General features: G+C 35.8%; 1 protein-coding gene across 2 annotated transcripts in view; it reads right to left on the minus strand.

Annotated features, from left to right (window-relative positions):
• Nucleotides 1-1000: 1000 nt before the first annotated feature.
• LOC121373589 (lysM and putative peptidoglycan-binding domain-containing protein 1-like) overlaps nt 1001-15371 on the minus strand; it is a 28865-nt gene continuing 14494 nt past the window's right edge. Inside the window, exons 4-5 of one of the 2 annotated variants that reach the window (XM_041500279.1) lie at nt 9242-9352; nt 3235-3367 (exon numbers count right to left, since the gene is read on the minus strand). In XM_041500279.1, coding sequence (XP_041356213.1) covers nt 9271-9352 — 82 coding nt within the window. In that variant the 3' untranslated portion in view covers nt 3235-3367; nt 9242-9270. Of the gene's footprint in view, nt 3368-9241; nt 9353-15371 lie in introns of both variants that reach the window. The other variant, XM_041500278.1, reaches the window with a different exon arrangement.

Below are 15371 nucleotides of genomic sequence, written 5' to 3' on the forward strand. Positions count from 1 at the left end.
TTTCCTTTGATATTCACCTGCGAAGAACATTTTCACAGATACAACTAATTAGTTGTAACACAAAAAACCAAAGCGTTTACGCCTCCCCCACCCCCCCACCCTAGATTTACATTGTATTATCATTGAACAGGATGTTGAAACTGTTTTGTGTGTGTAATATATGTATGTAATATATGCGTTATTTCATGCAGCAGTAAAAACATGTTATTCTCCAAATGGATTTATTACATTTCGGAAATGAATGGTTTTATAATATACATGTATGCAACAGACATTGTATTCGTTTGTTCATTAACTTTTCAAAATATGAAAGGCACCCCATTTCTCTCTTTGGATTAAAATTTATTGGAAACTGAAAATTTTAGCAACTGTTTTTCAGTGACAGGAATTGAAAGAAGCATTTATGTTTAATATGACTCGCTATTACATTTGAAATGGGACACTATATTTTTCCGACAAGATAGTAATTTAAATAAATATGATATGATGATTACAATTTCAAACACTTCACCGTCACATTTCTGTCAAGACAATAGATTAACTAGTACAAACATGTTACTGTCAAGACAATAGATTAACTAGTACAAACAAACATGTTACTGTCAAGACAATAGATTAACTAGTACAAACATGTTACTGTCAGATTTCTGTCAAAACAATAAATGAAGTGTTCAGCATGACAGTATCTCAGCCATCACAACTGGGATCAAATACTGATGTAAAGCTGAAGCAAAATTGATTAACGTCACAATTGGTTTTGTGTTTCATCAATCATGGATATGACATCAATTTACAAACAAGCATTTTGAGAGTAAAGCAATACATGTCCCCAACATGTTTCTATATCTTCAAAGTTCAATCACTCCAGCCAGTGCACCACGACTGGTATATCAAAGGTCGTGGTATGTGTTATTCTGTCTGTGGGATGATGCATATAAAAGATCCCTTGCATTTAATCGAAGAGTAGCCCATGAAGTGACGACAGCAGGTTTCCTCTCTCAATATCTGTGTGGTCCTTAACCATGTGTCTGATGCCATATTACCGTAAATAAAATGTGTTGAGTGCCACATTAAATAAAACATTTTCTTTCCTTTCCTTTCCGAAGTTCAAGGGCTATAACTCTGTGAATAAATTGTAAATTGCAAGGAAAAGTCAATTGATCTGAAACAGTACATGATAAAGCTATATACAAAATGTCAGCTCCACAGACAAGAACTGAGACAAAACCTATATTCCCCTCTGGTTGGACTGGCAAGGGACTAAAAAAAGCTAAGAGATCTGTTTAACAGCTGAAGCTCCATACTATACATTCAGGGCTATCTCTGGCTATGTAGAAAATTTCGCCAAATTATCTATTAAATGCCAAAAATTGCAGAAGCCCACAAATATTTTCAACAAAATATCAATTATTACATGCAACTCTTTTGCCAAATTAAAATAAAATTCGGCAGTTGTGTTTAAAATTCGCAATTGGCGAATTTGGCGAGTGTCAGAGTTAGCCCTGACATTAATGGAGGCGGTGGACAGAAATCATTGTCATCAGTTTGGTGAGAAACCCAGCAGCCAGATTAAAGTTTCAGTTAGCCAAACACACGGAATGATGATTCATCTACAGACGGCACACAATTTTCGAAGGAAATATTTTGGCAAATTCATGTGGAAATTTTTCAAACGATAAAATGTACACAACTTTATTTTGTATCAGAAAAACTGAAATCAGATACAAGGTCGACAGATGACAACCCTGATGATCAATGCTATTTGAGTGCAAGTCATAAGACAGTTTTCACACAGTCAGTGTCAAGTCACAGTCAATGTCAAGTTTTCAGTCAATGTCACATTTTCACAAAGTCAGTGTCAAGTTTTCACACAGTGTCACGTTTTCAGCCAATGTCAAGTTTTCACACAGTTAATGTCAAGTTTTCACACAGCCAATGTCAAGTTTTCACACAGTCACATTTTCACCCAATGTCAAGTTTTCACAGTCAATGTCAAGTTTTCAGTCAATGTCAAGTTATCACACAGTTAATGTCAAGTTTTCACACAACCAATGTCAAGTTTTCACACAGTTAATGTCAACTTTTTAGTCAAGACAAATGATATCTGTTAAATGGTAATAATGCTGATTAGATAAAGCCAAAATTGTGTCCATTAAAAAAAATCATTGTAAAGAGAAATTATTATACACAGGGCACGAACTTAAGTATTTTTTTGCCAGCAGCAAGTTAAAAAAACACATTGCCGTGGGTGAAATTCCCTGCTTTTGGCAATTGTTTAGAAAATGATTTTCACAGGAAATAAACCTGATTGAAAGGCCTCTGACTATTGTAAGAACAATCATTTTGTTCGCGCATTGTTCACGCGAATCTAATTTTGCATAACCTATTTTTTACTTGAATATAATGGGTTACACAAAAATGAAATGAGTTACTTGGATTTATTTCTGCATAACCGATAAATGGGTCACGCAGAATTTTCAATATTCAAGAGGCCTGACATTTCCAATGTTAATTACAGGTTGTTAAATACAGGCAGGCGATGTACACGAGGTGTAGATATTTTGTCCTATGGCAGTTAATATCTCAACAAGGCAATGGCTGTCGGTGCATTCGTTAAGTTCGAGCCCTGTATACATAATCAAACTACAAATGTATTGATTTGAAGCGGACTACTAGCTGTTACCTCAGCATTACTGAGACAATCTTATGACTTGAGCGGGCTAAGCATTTTCAAACTGAAAACATTCCACAGTCAGACTTTGTCAAGCCATTGATATAAATGTTTAAAACATTCCACAGTCAAGACTGTCAAGCCATTGATATAAATGTTTAAAACATTCCACAGTCGGACTTTGTCAAGCCATCGATATAAATGTTTAATGTGACAAACTATCACATTTGAAACATTTAGTTCACGCCAACAACAAATGTTATTAATTAATGTGTCAAACTTTCACATTTCGAATATTTAACTTTCAGATTCACTTCAAGTCAATAATTAAAATGTTTTAACAAGACACACTATCACACTTAAACATTTCACCAGTTTTGGTGTTTTGTTTTTCAATCCAATAATTTAAATGTACATAACAAGACAAGCTATCACACTTGAACCCTTTCACTTTTCAATCAGCGGCCGAGGTTAGCCATTTGTGTCAACTATCACAACTGGAAGAGTTCATCGTTAGCCTTGCGAGCGCCCTCTAGTGTGTCCTGCACGTGTCGTGACTGTGTGTTTGTCCGGATCACCAGCACAGGAGAGTGAGGATCTTCAAACGACACACTGCGCTGGCGGTCTGTGGCGCGGGACCGTGATCGTCGGGGACCAAGTAAAGAAAGCGGGTTATCCTCTATACCATCTAGAAACCTGCAAAATATTAAATCATACCGGTCAACCGTCTAGAAACCTACAAAATATTTAATCATACCGGCCAACCGTCTAGGAACCTGCAAAATATTAAATCATACCAGTCAACCGTCTAGAAATCTGCAAAATATTTAATCAGACTGGACAACTGTCTAGAAACCTGCAAAATATTTAATTTGTCTGGTCAATTCATCAAGAAACCTACAAACCTGCAAAATATATACAGTGTTCGAGATTAACAGTATCCTGATATCCCGGGGATACCAGAATTTAAGTTTGGATACCAGACTTCAATAACCCAGTATCCCACCAGGATACAATATAATGCTGAGGTTTTTTTTTTAATCCTGCGTTTTTATTTTTTGCAAAAACAATGAGTCGTTATTTACTAGTGAAGTTTTAGAGCTCTTACCCAGTCTAATGCTGCACTGGATCAATAGCAATGTAGCAATAGACTGGGAACGAGAACAGTGTCGTCCAAGTTTGTTACGATGTAATTTATGAATTTCATTTAAGTGGGATACTAAATTCTCAGGTGGGATACCAGATTTTGAAATGTTAGTATCCATCTGGCATACTGCCCAAAATGTTTAATCTCAAACACTGATATACAATCTTAACTAAACTTAGTGTCCATTTTCCCGCCTTTAATGCAAGAAATGTGACCAATGTTTTGCTGCAGTAATTATTTGCCGCATTATATAAAATATGTAAGCTATAAAAGCACCCGTGTATAAGCTATAAAAGCACCCGTGTATAAGCTATAAAACCACCCGTGTATAAGCTATAAAACCACCCGTGTATAAGCTATAAAACCACCAGGAGTACAATAGAAAACAAAAAGGAAGGAATGTTTTATTTAATGACTCCAACAAAAATGAAGAAAAAAAGAAAGAAAGAAAAAGTGCAATGCACATCTAGTGAGGATCTGCTAGAATGAATGCACATCTAGTGAGGATCTGCTAGAATGAATGCACATCTAATGAGGATCTGCTAGAATGAATGCACATCTAGTGAGGATCTGCTAGAATGAATGCACATCTAGTGAGGATCTGCTAGAATTGATGCACATCTAGTGAGGATCTGCTAGAATTGATGCACATCTAGTGAGGATCTGCTAGAATGAATATGCATGTAATATTTATGTCAATAGGAAGTATTCATGTAATTAACCAAAAATAAATAAAAAAGTTTAAAAAACAAATGCATTCTGAAAACAAAGCAAAATTCTCTGTCCATGAAATGCTGTTGTACATTTACAATGTTTAACTGGGTGTCGGTTTGTTTCTGTGTGCATGTAAGGTTTTTTAAATTTCTTTTATCCGGGCTTTTGTTAGTGTCTTTGTTATGTTTCCAATAACTTTGTTCCAAAATTAATGCAATCTAAAGCCCTGGGCCCTGTTCCAGCAAGTGATCTTAGCACTAAGATCACCTTAAGTGCATAATTACTGTATGCAATTAAGGTGATCTTAGCACTAAGATTGCTTTGTGGAACAGGGTCCTGGTAGGTATTAACTATAATTACTCAAATGATATATTACATGCCATTAAATACAGGATATATTACATACCATTAAATACAGGATATATTACATACCATTAAATACAGGATATATTACATGCCATTAAATACAGCAAAGCAAGTGGTATTAACTAGAGAAAAGCAATGAGAAGATAAAGAAAGCACTGAATGTAATGCAGATCTGCCCATCCCAACAATAATCATGTATCTAAATTTAAGGCATCAAAACAAACGTTGGTTTAAAAACAACAGAGCACATTTAAATTACAGTTATTTGGTGTCTAACATGCATGCAGTCATTTGGACATTTTTGGTGAAGAAGAAGAACCCACAGCTGTCACATACACTGTATCTAGGCGACTCTTGCTGATAAAGCAACAAGGGATTGTGTATGTGCATTCTGTTGTAGTCAGGACAGTACTCACATGATGGACTTTGATACTCCAGTCATAGGGTACTACAGTTGGAATGGCATAAAATCCGACTCCATAGATGGTGATCGATCTTGCAATCCACCACACTTCCACCAAGATATAGTCTGTCCTTATACGAACTTACATAATATATTGGATAATCCTGTCTTTATATGAACTTACATATATATCCTGTCCTTATACGAACTTACATAACATATTGGATAATCCTGTCTGTATATGAATTTACATACAGTCAAACTTCAATAACTCCGCCTTCAATCTCGAGACCTGAAGCGACGGTCCCGGCCGAATTGCTACACAAACTAGTAAAACCAGCCTTCGAAAACTCAAACTTCGAACACTCAATCTCTCGACCTAATTCTTTGGTCCCTTAAAGAAGTAATAGATGTAATAAAACTCTATGCATGTGGATTGATCAAACTGTCATTGCCGATTGTATTTTAAAGACGAATGAATTGTCAATCAGGTCAATTAGACGAAGCGCGCTCATCTTGGGTGGTCTAGGCAGTTGAGGATTATGGTGATAATAGATCGCCGACTAAGCAGAACAAACTGATCCTATGTTTGGTTCTCAGTGTTCGTACATGGCACAGAGCCTCGTTACATAATTGCAAACACAGTCTGGTTAACTTCAAAGAGCACTTGTAATAATTGTTAGCACTGTTTTTTTGTTTGTTTGTTTTGACTTTATAAATGTTAGTTCCTGATTTGCATCAGTGTTTTTTAATGATTTTTCTTATTTAAAATAATTGAAGTAATTTTAAATAATTTTGTAAAAAAACAAATGTACCAAGTGTAATTCGGCATTCAGTGTTATTTATTAGTTACGTTCAGCCATGTTTTGACTTCTGCAAAATACATCAACAATCATTATATTGTCATTTACTTCCGGTTTCAAATTTGAACTCTTATATTAATTTTGAAAACTCAAACTACCTGAAACTCGAACTATTTCCTTGTTCCCTTCAAGACTGAGTTATCGAAGTTTGACTGTATACTGTTAAAAGATAATAAATTCTAATTCCTGAACATACATGTTGTTTAACATTTGTCACTGTGCTCATCACACAGAAGATCTTAATACATTCTCCAGTTACTAACACAGGTGTACAATATGGCATCATTGTGATAATCTTAACATATAAATACTGAATCTGAATTGTTTCCTTGGTAACCAAACACTACAACCTCAACATTGAGAATATGACTCGAGCTGTACCTTTGTCAGTGTCACTGTGTAATACAGTATAACCTCATTGAGTAATATGATATAGCTTCACTGTGTAATACAGTATAACCTCATTGAGTAATATGACAGCCTCATTGCGTAATACAGAATAACCTCATTGAGTAATACGACAGCCTCACTGTGTAATACAGTATAACCTCATTGAGTAATACAATATAACCTGTGTAATACAATATAACCTCATTGAGGAATACAATATAACCTCAGTGTAATACATTATAACCTCATTGAGTAATACGAAATAGCCTCACTGTGTAATAAAGTATAACCTCATTGACTAATACAATATAACCTGTGTAATACAGTATTAACCTCATTGAGTAATACAATATAACCTCACTGTGTAATACAGTATAACCTCATTGAGTAATACAACATAGCCTCACTATGTAATACAGTATAACCTCATTGAGTAATATGACATAGCCTCACTGTATAATACAGTATAACCTCGTTGAGTAATGTGACATAGCCTCACTGTGTAATCAGGGGTTCTAGAAAAATTTTTTAATTCACTTGCCATTGGGCCAGTGGATTTGAAAATTCACTGGCCATGGTGAAAAATTCACTTGCCCAATTTTAACTGTTGATAAAAAAAACAAAAACAAAAACAGTAAATTAAAAAAATTAACTTTTTAATGTACCGGGTACATTTTGCATACTGAGATCATATGTAATCAATTTGTCAATTTGCACAACACATAGGCTCATTAGGCACACTTTATGTTTGTTTAGAAAAACATGAAACAATTTTTATCAGTTTAGAGTAAAGTTACTTATTAAAAAATTTAAATAATTGTTTCCACTAAAACCACCTAAGTTATATATATATGTATATATATATATATATATATATATATATATATATATATATATATATATATATATATATATATACGTATATAATCCATGTTACATATTACAACAATTAACAGTATTAAAAACAAATAAATATTCTATCACTTATGAATGAGTATATATTTATGTACTTATGAATGGGAAATCCTCCCCACACCCACCCCCAAAAAAATCCCACCCATCCCCCCACAAAAAAAACATACAAAATTAGTAATTTTTCAATATAGGTACTTTGTTATATTTACCTATTTCATGATATTGTGTAATTAGTTATTTTTATTATTTATTTATTTTTTGCAATTTATGTGATATTTTATAAATTAAATTAATAATTTATACCTTGACCGTTTTGCAACATAAATGGTGACATGCAACCTTTAAAAACTAATAAAAGACTGGTTACCGTTTCGCATTTTACGCTTGCACTGTACTACTATTAACATTAGAGTAACAAATCTTTGGGTACCAGTGCAAATAAGAACATGGCGGCAAGCAATAAAGTTTGTTTGTTTTTTTCAGTGTTTACACTTTATAACTTGAATAAAGTTACATCGGTAGGTATACTGATATCATCAATGGGTCGAAGATTACTGGTTGCCAACTATTTGTTAGTAAAATATCGCATGTGATAGCAAATCGAAAGAAATGACTTGTAGATGATGTTTCTTTTGTTTTCGTACGATCCAACTCCAAGCGTTGTAGATTTTTTTTTTTTTTTTTTTTTTTTATCACTTGCCATTGGGATCTCACAAAGTAACTTTTACTGGCCTGAATCCAAAAACCACTGGCCACTGGCATCGGGCCACCGTATTCTAGAAGCTCTGATAATACAGTATAACCTCATTGAGTAATACGACATAGCCTCACTATGTAATACAGTAGTGTTTTCCCTAGCTTGTTTTAGCATGGTGCAGCACCATGCCTCAATAGTCTAGCACCATCTTGCCTTAATCAGCACCATGCTGCTCTGAGATTAAACAAGGCTTTTTCACTAATTAATTCTAAAAGTGCTGTTATAAAACACCCAAAAATTTATTATTAATTAATAAAATATGCCCTTTTATATCTTTTGCCATTCATTTATTAAAGCAAATGCATAAATTACTTTAATGTTTATTTTAATTAATTTTTGTGTATTTTTAATAAAAAACAAGTGCCCCGAAAATAGTGAAAATGCCCCAAAAGTGTTTGGTCTACCATGCCTTGCCTAATTTCTAGGGAAATCACTAAATACAGTATAACCTCATTGAGTAATAGGACAGCCTCACTGTGTAATACAGTATAACCTCACTGAGTAATATGACAGCCTCACTGTAATACAGTATAACCTCGTTGAGTAATATGACATAGCCTCACTGTGTAATACAGTATAACCTCACTGAGTAATGACAGCCTCACTGTGTAATACAGTATAACCTCACTGAGTAATATGACATAGCCTCACTGTGTAATACAGTATAACCTCACTGAGTAATATGACAGCCTCACTGTGTAATACAGTATAACCTCGTTGAGTAATATGACAGCCTCACTGTGTAATACAGTATAATCTGACTGTGTAATACAGTATAACCTGACTGTGTAATACAATATAACCTGACTGTGTAATACAACATAACCTGACTGTGTAATACAATATAACCTGACTGTGTAATACAACATAACCTGACTGTGTAATACAATATAACCTGACTGTGTAATACAACATAACCTGACTGTGTAATACAGTATAACCTAGGAGTGTAATACAGTATAACCTAGGAGTGTAATACAGTGTAACCTAGGAGTGTAATACAATGGAACATTACCTTGGTGACTACATGCAACTACTACAAGCTCAACACTCTGTATCTTTGTCGCTGGGCAGTTCATACACAAACCCGAGGGTTTGTTTCACATTCGGGACCGACGGCAAGTCACTGCAATGACAAGTTTTCACAGATGGTGAGAGGCGTGGTTTTAGGTTCATTTTCCATTAATGCGTTTTTGCACGCGTTTTACTGTGCATTTCTGTGCATGGAAAGGTGATTTTCCATATCTGCAAGCTGTAACACTGTTTATGTCATTGGAGTGTACCTTAAGCCGAAAGTAAATACTTCACGCTATGACGTTACTGCTCTTAAATAACTTGCATGTGAAACAATCGCTTAGCAATCAACATTTTTCCAGCGCACTGAATAACAGTACATGGAATTGCATACATGGAAAAGGTGATGCATAAATGTATTGTATCAATAAACTCCCACATTCCCACGCGCGAAATTGTGTTAATGGAAAAAAAGGTCTAAGAAAAAAATAGTGTTTTTTTTAGAGAAACCTACAGCTTAACCTACAGCTTTTAGAGACAAGCCTACAGCCTTTAGAGACAAGCCTACAACTTTTAGAGAGAAACCTACAACTTCTAGAGACGAGCCTACAGCTTTTAGAGACAAATCTACAGCTTTTACAGAAACCTACAGCTTTTAGACAAACCTAGATAGTGTTTTCCCTCGAAATTTGGCATGGCATGGAAGACAAAACACTTTGGGGGTAATTTTGACCATTTTCAGGGCACTTTTTCTTGCATTAAAGACAAAAACAATAATTGAAATAAACATAAATGAAATTAATGTTATTGCTTTAATAAATGAATGGCAAAATATATAAGACATATTTTTATTAATTAATAATACATTTTGTTAGTGTTTTATTAAGGCAATTTTAGAATTAATGATTGAAAAAGGCTTTTTTAACCTCAGTGCAGCATGGCACTGATTAAGGCAAGATGGTGCTAGACTAGTGAGGCATGGTGCTGCACCATGGTAAAACAAGCTAGGGAAAACACTATTATAGAACTTTTAGAGAAACCTACAACTTCTTGAGAAATCTACGGCTTTTAGAGACAAATCTACATTTTTTAGAAAAACCTACATCTTTTAGAGAAACCTACAACTGTTAGAGAAACCTACAGCTTTTAGAAACAATCCTAAAGCTTTAAGAGACAAACCTACAACTTTTAGAGAAACCTACAGCTTTTAGAGACAAATCTAGAGCTTTAAGAAAGAAACCTACAGCTTTTAGAGAAACAGACAGCTTTTAGAGACATGTACAACTTTTCAAAAAACCTACAACTTTTAGAGAAACAGACAGCTTTTAGAGACATGTACAACTTTTAGAAAGACACCTACAGGTTTTAGAGACACGCCTAGAGCTTTACAGACAATCCTAGAGTGTTTAGAGACAAGCCTAGAGCTTTTAGAGAGACACCTACAACTTTTAGAAAGAAACCTACAGCTTTTAGAGAAACCTACAACTTTTACAAACCTACAACTTTTAGAGACAAGCCTACAACTTTTAGAGAAACCTACAACGTTTAGAGAGACACCTACATCTTTTAGAAAGAAACCTACAACTTTTAGAGAAACCTACAACATTTAGAGACAAATCTAGAGCTTTAAGAAAGAAACCTACAACTTTTAGAGAAACCTACAACTTTTAGAGATACACCTACAACTTTTAGAGAAACCTACAGCTTTTAGAGACATGTACAACTTTTCGAAAAACCTACAACTTTTAGAGAAACAGACAGCTTTTAGAGACATGTACAACTTTTTGAAAAACCTACAATTTTTTAGAGAAACAGACAGCTTTTAAAGAAACCTACAGCTTTTAGAGAGAAACCAACACATGTACAACTTTTAGAGAAAGCTACAACTTATGAAGGTATTAATGTGACAAACACTATTTGATGACGTAAACTCAATGATGTGAGTCAGGGGAGGTAACCGTTATCATAATTTTTCAGTGAACTAGAGAACAACACAAACACTGAAAGTGGGCGGGAGGACATAGCTGGGAGGGATGTAGCTGGGAGGGAGGACATAGCTGGGAGGGATGTAGCACAGTGTTAAAATGCTCACCCGATGCATGTTCAGTGAGTGATCCATACCAGTCAGTGGGTCACATCGTGCTATTTTTTTTCACAGCCAGTGCACCAAAAATGGTATATTTAAGGCTGTGGTATGTGCTATCCTGTCTGTTAGATGGCGTATATAAAAGATACCTTTTTACTAGTGGGAAAATTTAGAAAGTTTCCTCTCTAAGACTGTATATGTCAAAAGTACCAAATGTTTGACATCCAATAGCTGATGATTCATACATCAATGTGCTCTAGTGGTGTTGCTAAAGAAAACAAACTAAATACTGAAAGCAACCCATAACAACACTGACCATGCATGCGTAGACTAATGTATGTATCTGTACCATACTAGCCCATGCCAAGTTGATACAGCATTAGAAATAAATACTTGTCCGTTTGTCCTGACAAGTGAAAATCTGATCGGACAATCAACATGTACCTCAATGGACAAGTGGAAATGTTCAAAGGACAACTCGAAATGTTCAATGGACAAGAAGAAATGTTCAAAGAACAAGTGGAAGTGTTCAATGGACAAGAAGAAATGTTGAAAGAACAAGTGGAAATGTTCAAAGGACAAGTGGAAATGTTCAAAGAACAAGTGGAAATTTCAATGGACAGGTGGAAATGTTTAATGAACCTTCATTTTGTGCAATCAAAAACATGGTCCTTACACTTGAGTAAAACAAATATTGGTGGACCAGTAGAAATATTGGTGGACAAGTAGATTTCTAGTCCTTCCCAGCCTCCATGAAAATTATTCTTTGTAAACAATTTCACTTTCAAAAGAAGAAATGTTTGGGAATAACAAAATAAGCACTGTTTTTGTGTGCAATTTAAAAACCAATTGCCAAATGTTTGACATCCAATAGCCAATAATTAATTAATTAATCAATGTAGCCTACTCTAGAGGTGTTGGTAAACAAAACCAACTTTAAGTTTTCCACGACTGTGAAAGGAATCGTAATTTAACCTCATACTCTCAGAAACGTTCAGACAGAAACCATGTCATATAATTTATATATATACATACATGTACATGTACTATAAAACTAAAATATCTTGAATATACGCATGCAATTAACCCTAACCCTGTCATTCATATAATAATACATGGTTCGAAACGCCCTATGGCCAGGTCTGCCAAATGTGACCAATGCAATGTCCTGTTTTGGCGACTTAAATATTAAAAAAGATTCCTTAGCGCTATAACATATGAGACACTATTAATATTGCATATATTTATTCCACATTAAAATCTTTCTCGTGGTTCATGGTTCGCTTACCTTAATTTTCCAACATCCATTATTATTTTTTGGGCCATCATATGTTTCAAGCCCAGGTAGTATGTGTAGGCTTTCTGCCAGAGGGTAAAACGGGTATGGCGCCATACCCCCAAAAATTTGCAGATTTTTGTTTAAGTTAATCTTTTTGACCAAATTAATTACTTTTATCAATACTTTATGAATTTCTTGACCCTAACCCTAAATGTAACCCATTTTCTTTCTGGGGGAAGCCTCCCATACCCCCTGTTGACTGTGGTTGAATTAAATTCCATAGTGCCATACCCAAAAATTTCTTTCTGGCAAAAACACTGATGTGATATATAAATATATCTTGTATATATACATGTAGGTACATGCATTTGCAATTGTACAATGCCATGTGATTAGTATAATGCATTTATGCAATATGCAGGCTGCACACACAATTCTATAATGAATAGTTAAAACTGATATAAGGAAGGAAGGAAGGAAAAGTTTTATTTAACGACGCACTCAACACATTTTATTTACGGTTATATGGCGTCAGACAACAGGGCTCGAAACGACCTGTGGCCAGGTCGCCAAATGCAACCAATGTCCCATTTGGACAACTTAAATATCAAAAAATAATAATGTTAGTCGGCCAAATGATATCTTCTTTAGAGCTATGACATATGAGCCACTATTAATATTTATATTGCATCTATTTATTCCACATTAAAATCTTGCTTGTGGTTCTTGGTTCGCTTACCTTAATTTGCCAACATTCATCATTATTTTTTGGGCCATCATATTTTTGGGCGAGTTTCGAACCCTGGTTAAGGACCACACACATATTGAGAGAGGAAACCTGCTGTCGCCACTTCACAGGGTATAATAAGATATAAGAACATACTGTAGGTCTTAAACCTACGTACACGAACTCAAAATTTAACATTTTAAAAACCCTCTTTCCTTATAAATTACCATCAATTGTATACAGACATGTAAGTTAAATCTACTTGAACTGTGATACTATACAGGTATGAAGACAACTGGTGGAACAACCAAGGTAAACCTCGCACAGTTCTACCTGTAGTCTACTTGAACTGTGATACTATACAGGTATGAAGACAACTGGTGGAACAGCCAAGGTAAATCTCGCACAGTTCTACCTGTAGTCTACTTGAACTGTGATACTATACAGGTATGAAGACAACTGGTAGAACAGCCAAGGTAAATCTCGCACAGTTCTACCTGTAGTCTACTTGAACTGTGATACTATACAGGTATGAAGACAACTGGTAGAACAGCCAAGGTAAACCTCGCACAGTTCTACCTGTTGTCTACTTGAACTGTGATATACAGGTATACTGGTACAGGTAAATCGCACAGTTCTACCTGTAGTCTACTTGAACTGTGATACTATACAGGTATGAAGACTGGTGGAACAGCCAAGGTAAATCTCGCACAGTTCTACCTGTAGTCTACTTGAACTGTGATACTATACAGGTATGAAGACAACTGGTAGAACAGCCAAGGTAAACCTCGCACAGTTCTACCTGTAGTCTACTTGAACTGTGATACTATACAGGTATGAAGACAACTGGTGGAACAACCAAGGTAAACCTCGCACAGTTCTACCTGTAGTCTACTTGAACTGTGATACTATACAGGTATGAAGACAACTGGTAGAACAGCCAAGGTAAATCTCGCACAGTTCTACCTGTAGTCTACTTGAACTGTCTGTAATACGATACAGGTATGAAGACAACTGATGGAACAGCCAACGTAAACCTCGCACAGTTCTACCTGTAGTCTACTTGAACTGTGATACTATACAGGTATGAAGACAACTGGTAGAACAGCCAAGGTAAATCTCGCACAGTTCTACCTGTAGTCTACTTGAACTGTCTGTAATACGATACAGGTATGAAGACAACTGATGGAACAGCCAACGTAAACCTCGCACAGTTCTACCTGTAGTCTACTTGAACTGTGATACGATACAGGTATGATTAAGACAACTGATGGAACAGCCAATGTAAACCACACTCAGTTCTACCTGTAGTCTACTTGAACTGTGGTACTATACAGGTATGAAGACAACTGATGGAACAGCCAAGGTAAACCACGCACAGTTCTACATGTAGTCTACTTGAACTGTGACACTATACAGGTATGAAAACAACTGGTGGAACAGTCAAGATAAACCACGCACAGTTCTACCTGTATTGTAATAGTACTAGACTCCCCCCCCCCCCACCCATATTGTAATCCCCCCTCGGTAAAGTACATATTGTACTGAAAGTGTAGAATCTGATGTACAGTCTTGTAAATGTGCTAACCATTAGGCTACCGATTCAGTGACCAGATGACTAATCTCTATTCACATCAGATCACACTCTGGTATTACACAAACAGTGTCAGTTACCCACCCCAACCCTCGTGATAAACTGTAGACAGCCCTTGTAAACAATCAAACTGTTTGGCCCCCCATCACTCCCCATGACAAACCCTGTAAACTATCAAACTCATCACTCCTCCCATGTGGCACACTATGGACAGCCCCTGCAAACAAACAACCTGCTCACCCCCATGATAAACTGTGGACAGCCCATGTAAACAAACAACCTGCTCATCCCCCCCCCCCCCCCCCCCCCCACACCCGTGATAAACTGTAGACAGCTCCTGTATACAATCAACCTCCTCACCCTTCCACCGTGATAAACTGTGGACAGCTCCTGTATACGATCAACCTCCTCACCCTTCCCCCGTGATAAACTGTGGACAACTCCT

The sequence above is a fragment of the Gigantopelta aegis genome, chromosome 5 (assembly GCF_016097555.1).
Source record: "Gigantopelta aegis isolate Gae_Host chromosome 5, Gae_host_genome, whole genome shotgun sequence".
NCBI classification, from domain to species: domain Eukaryota; kingdom Metazoa; phylum Mollusca; class Gastropoda; order Neomphalida; family Peltospiridae; genus Gigantopelta; species Gigantopelta aegis.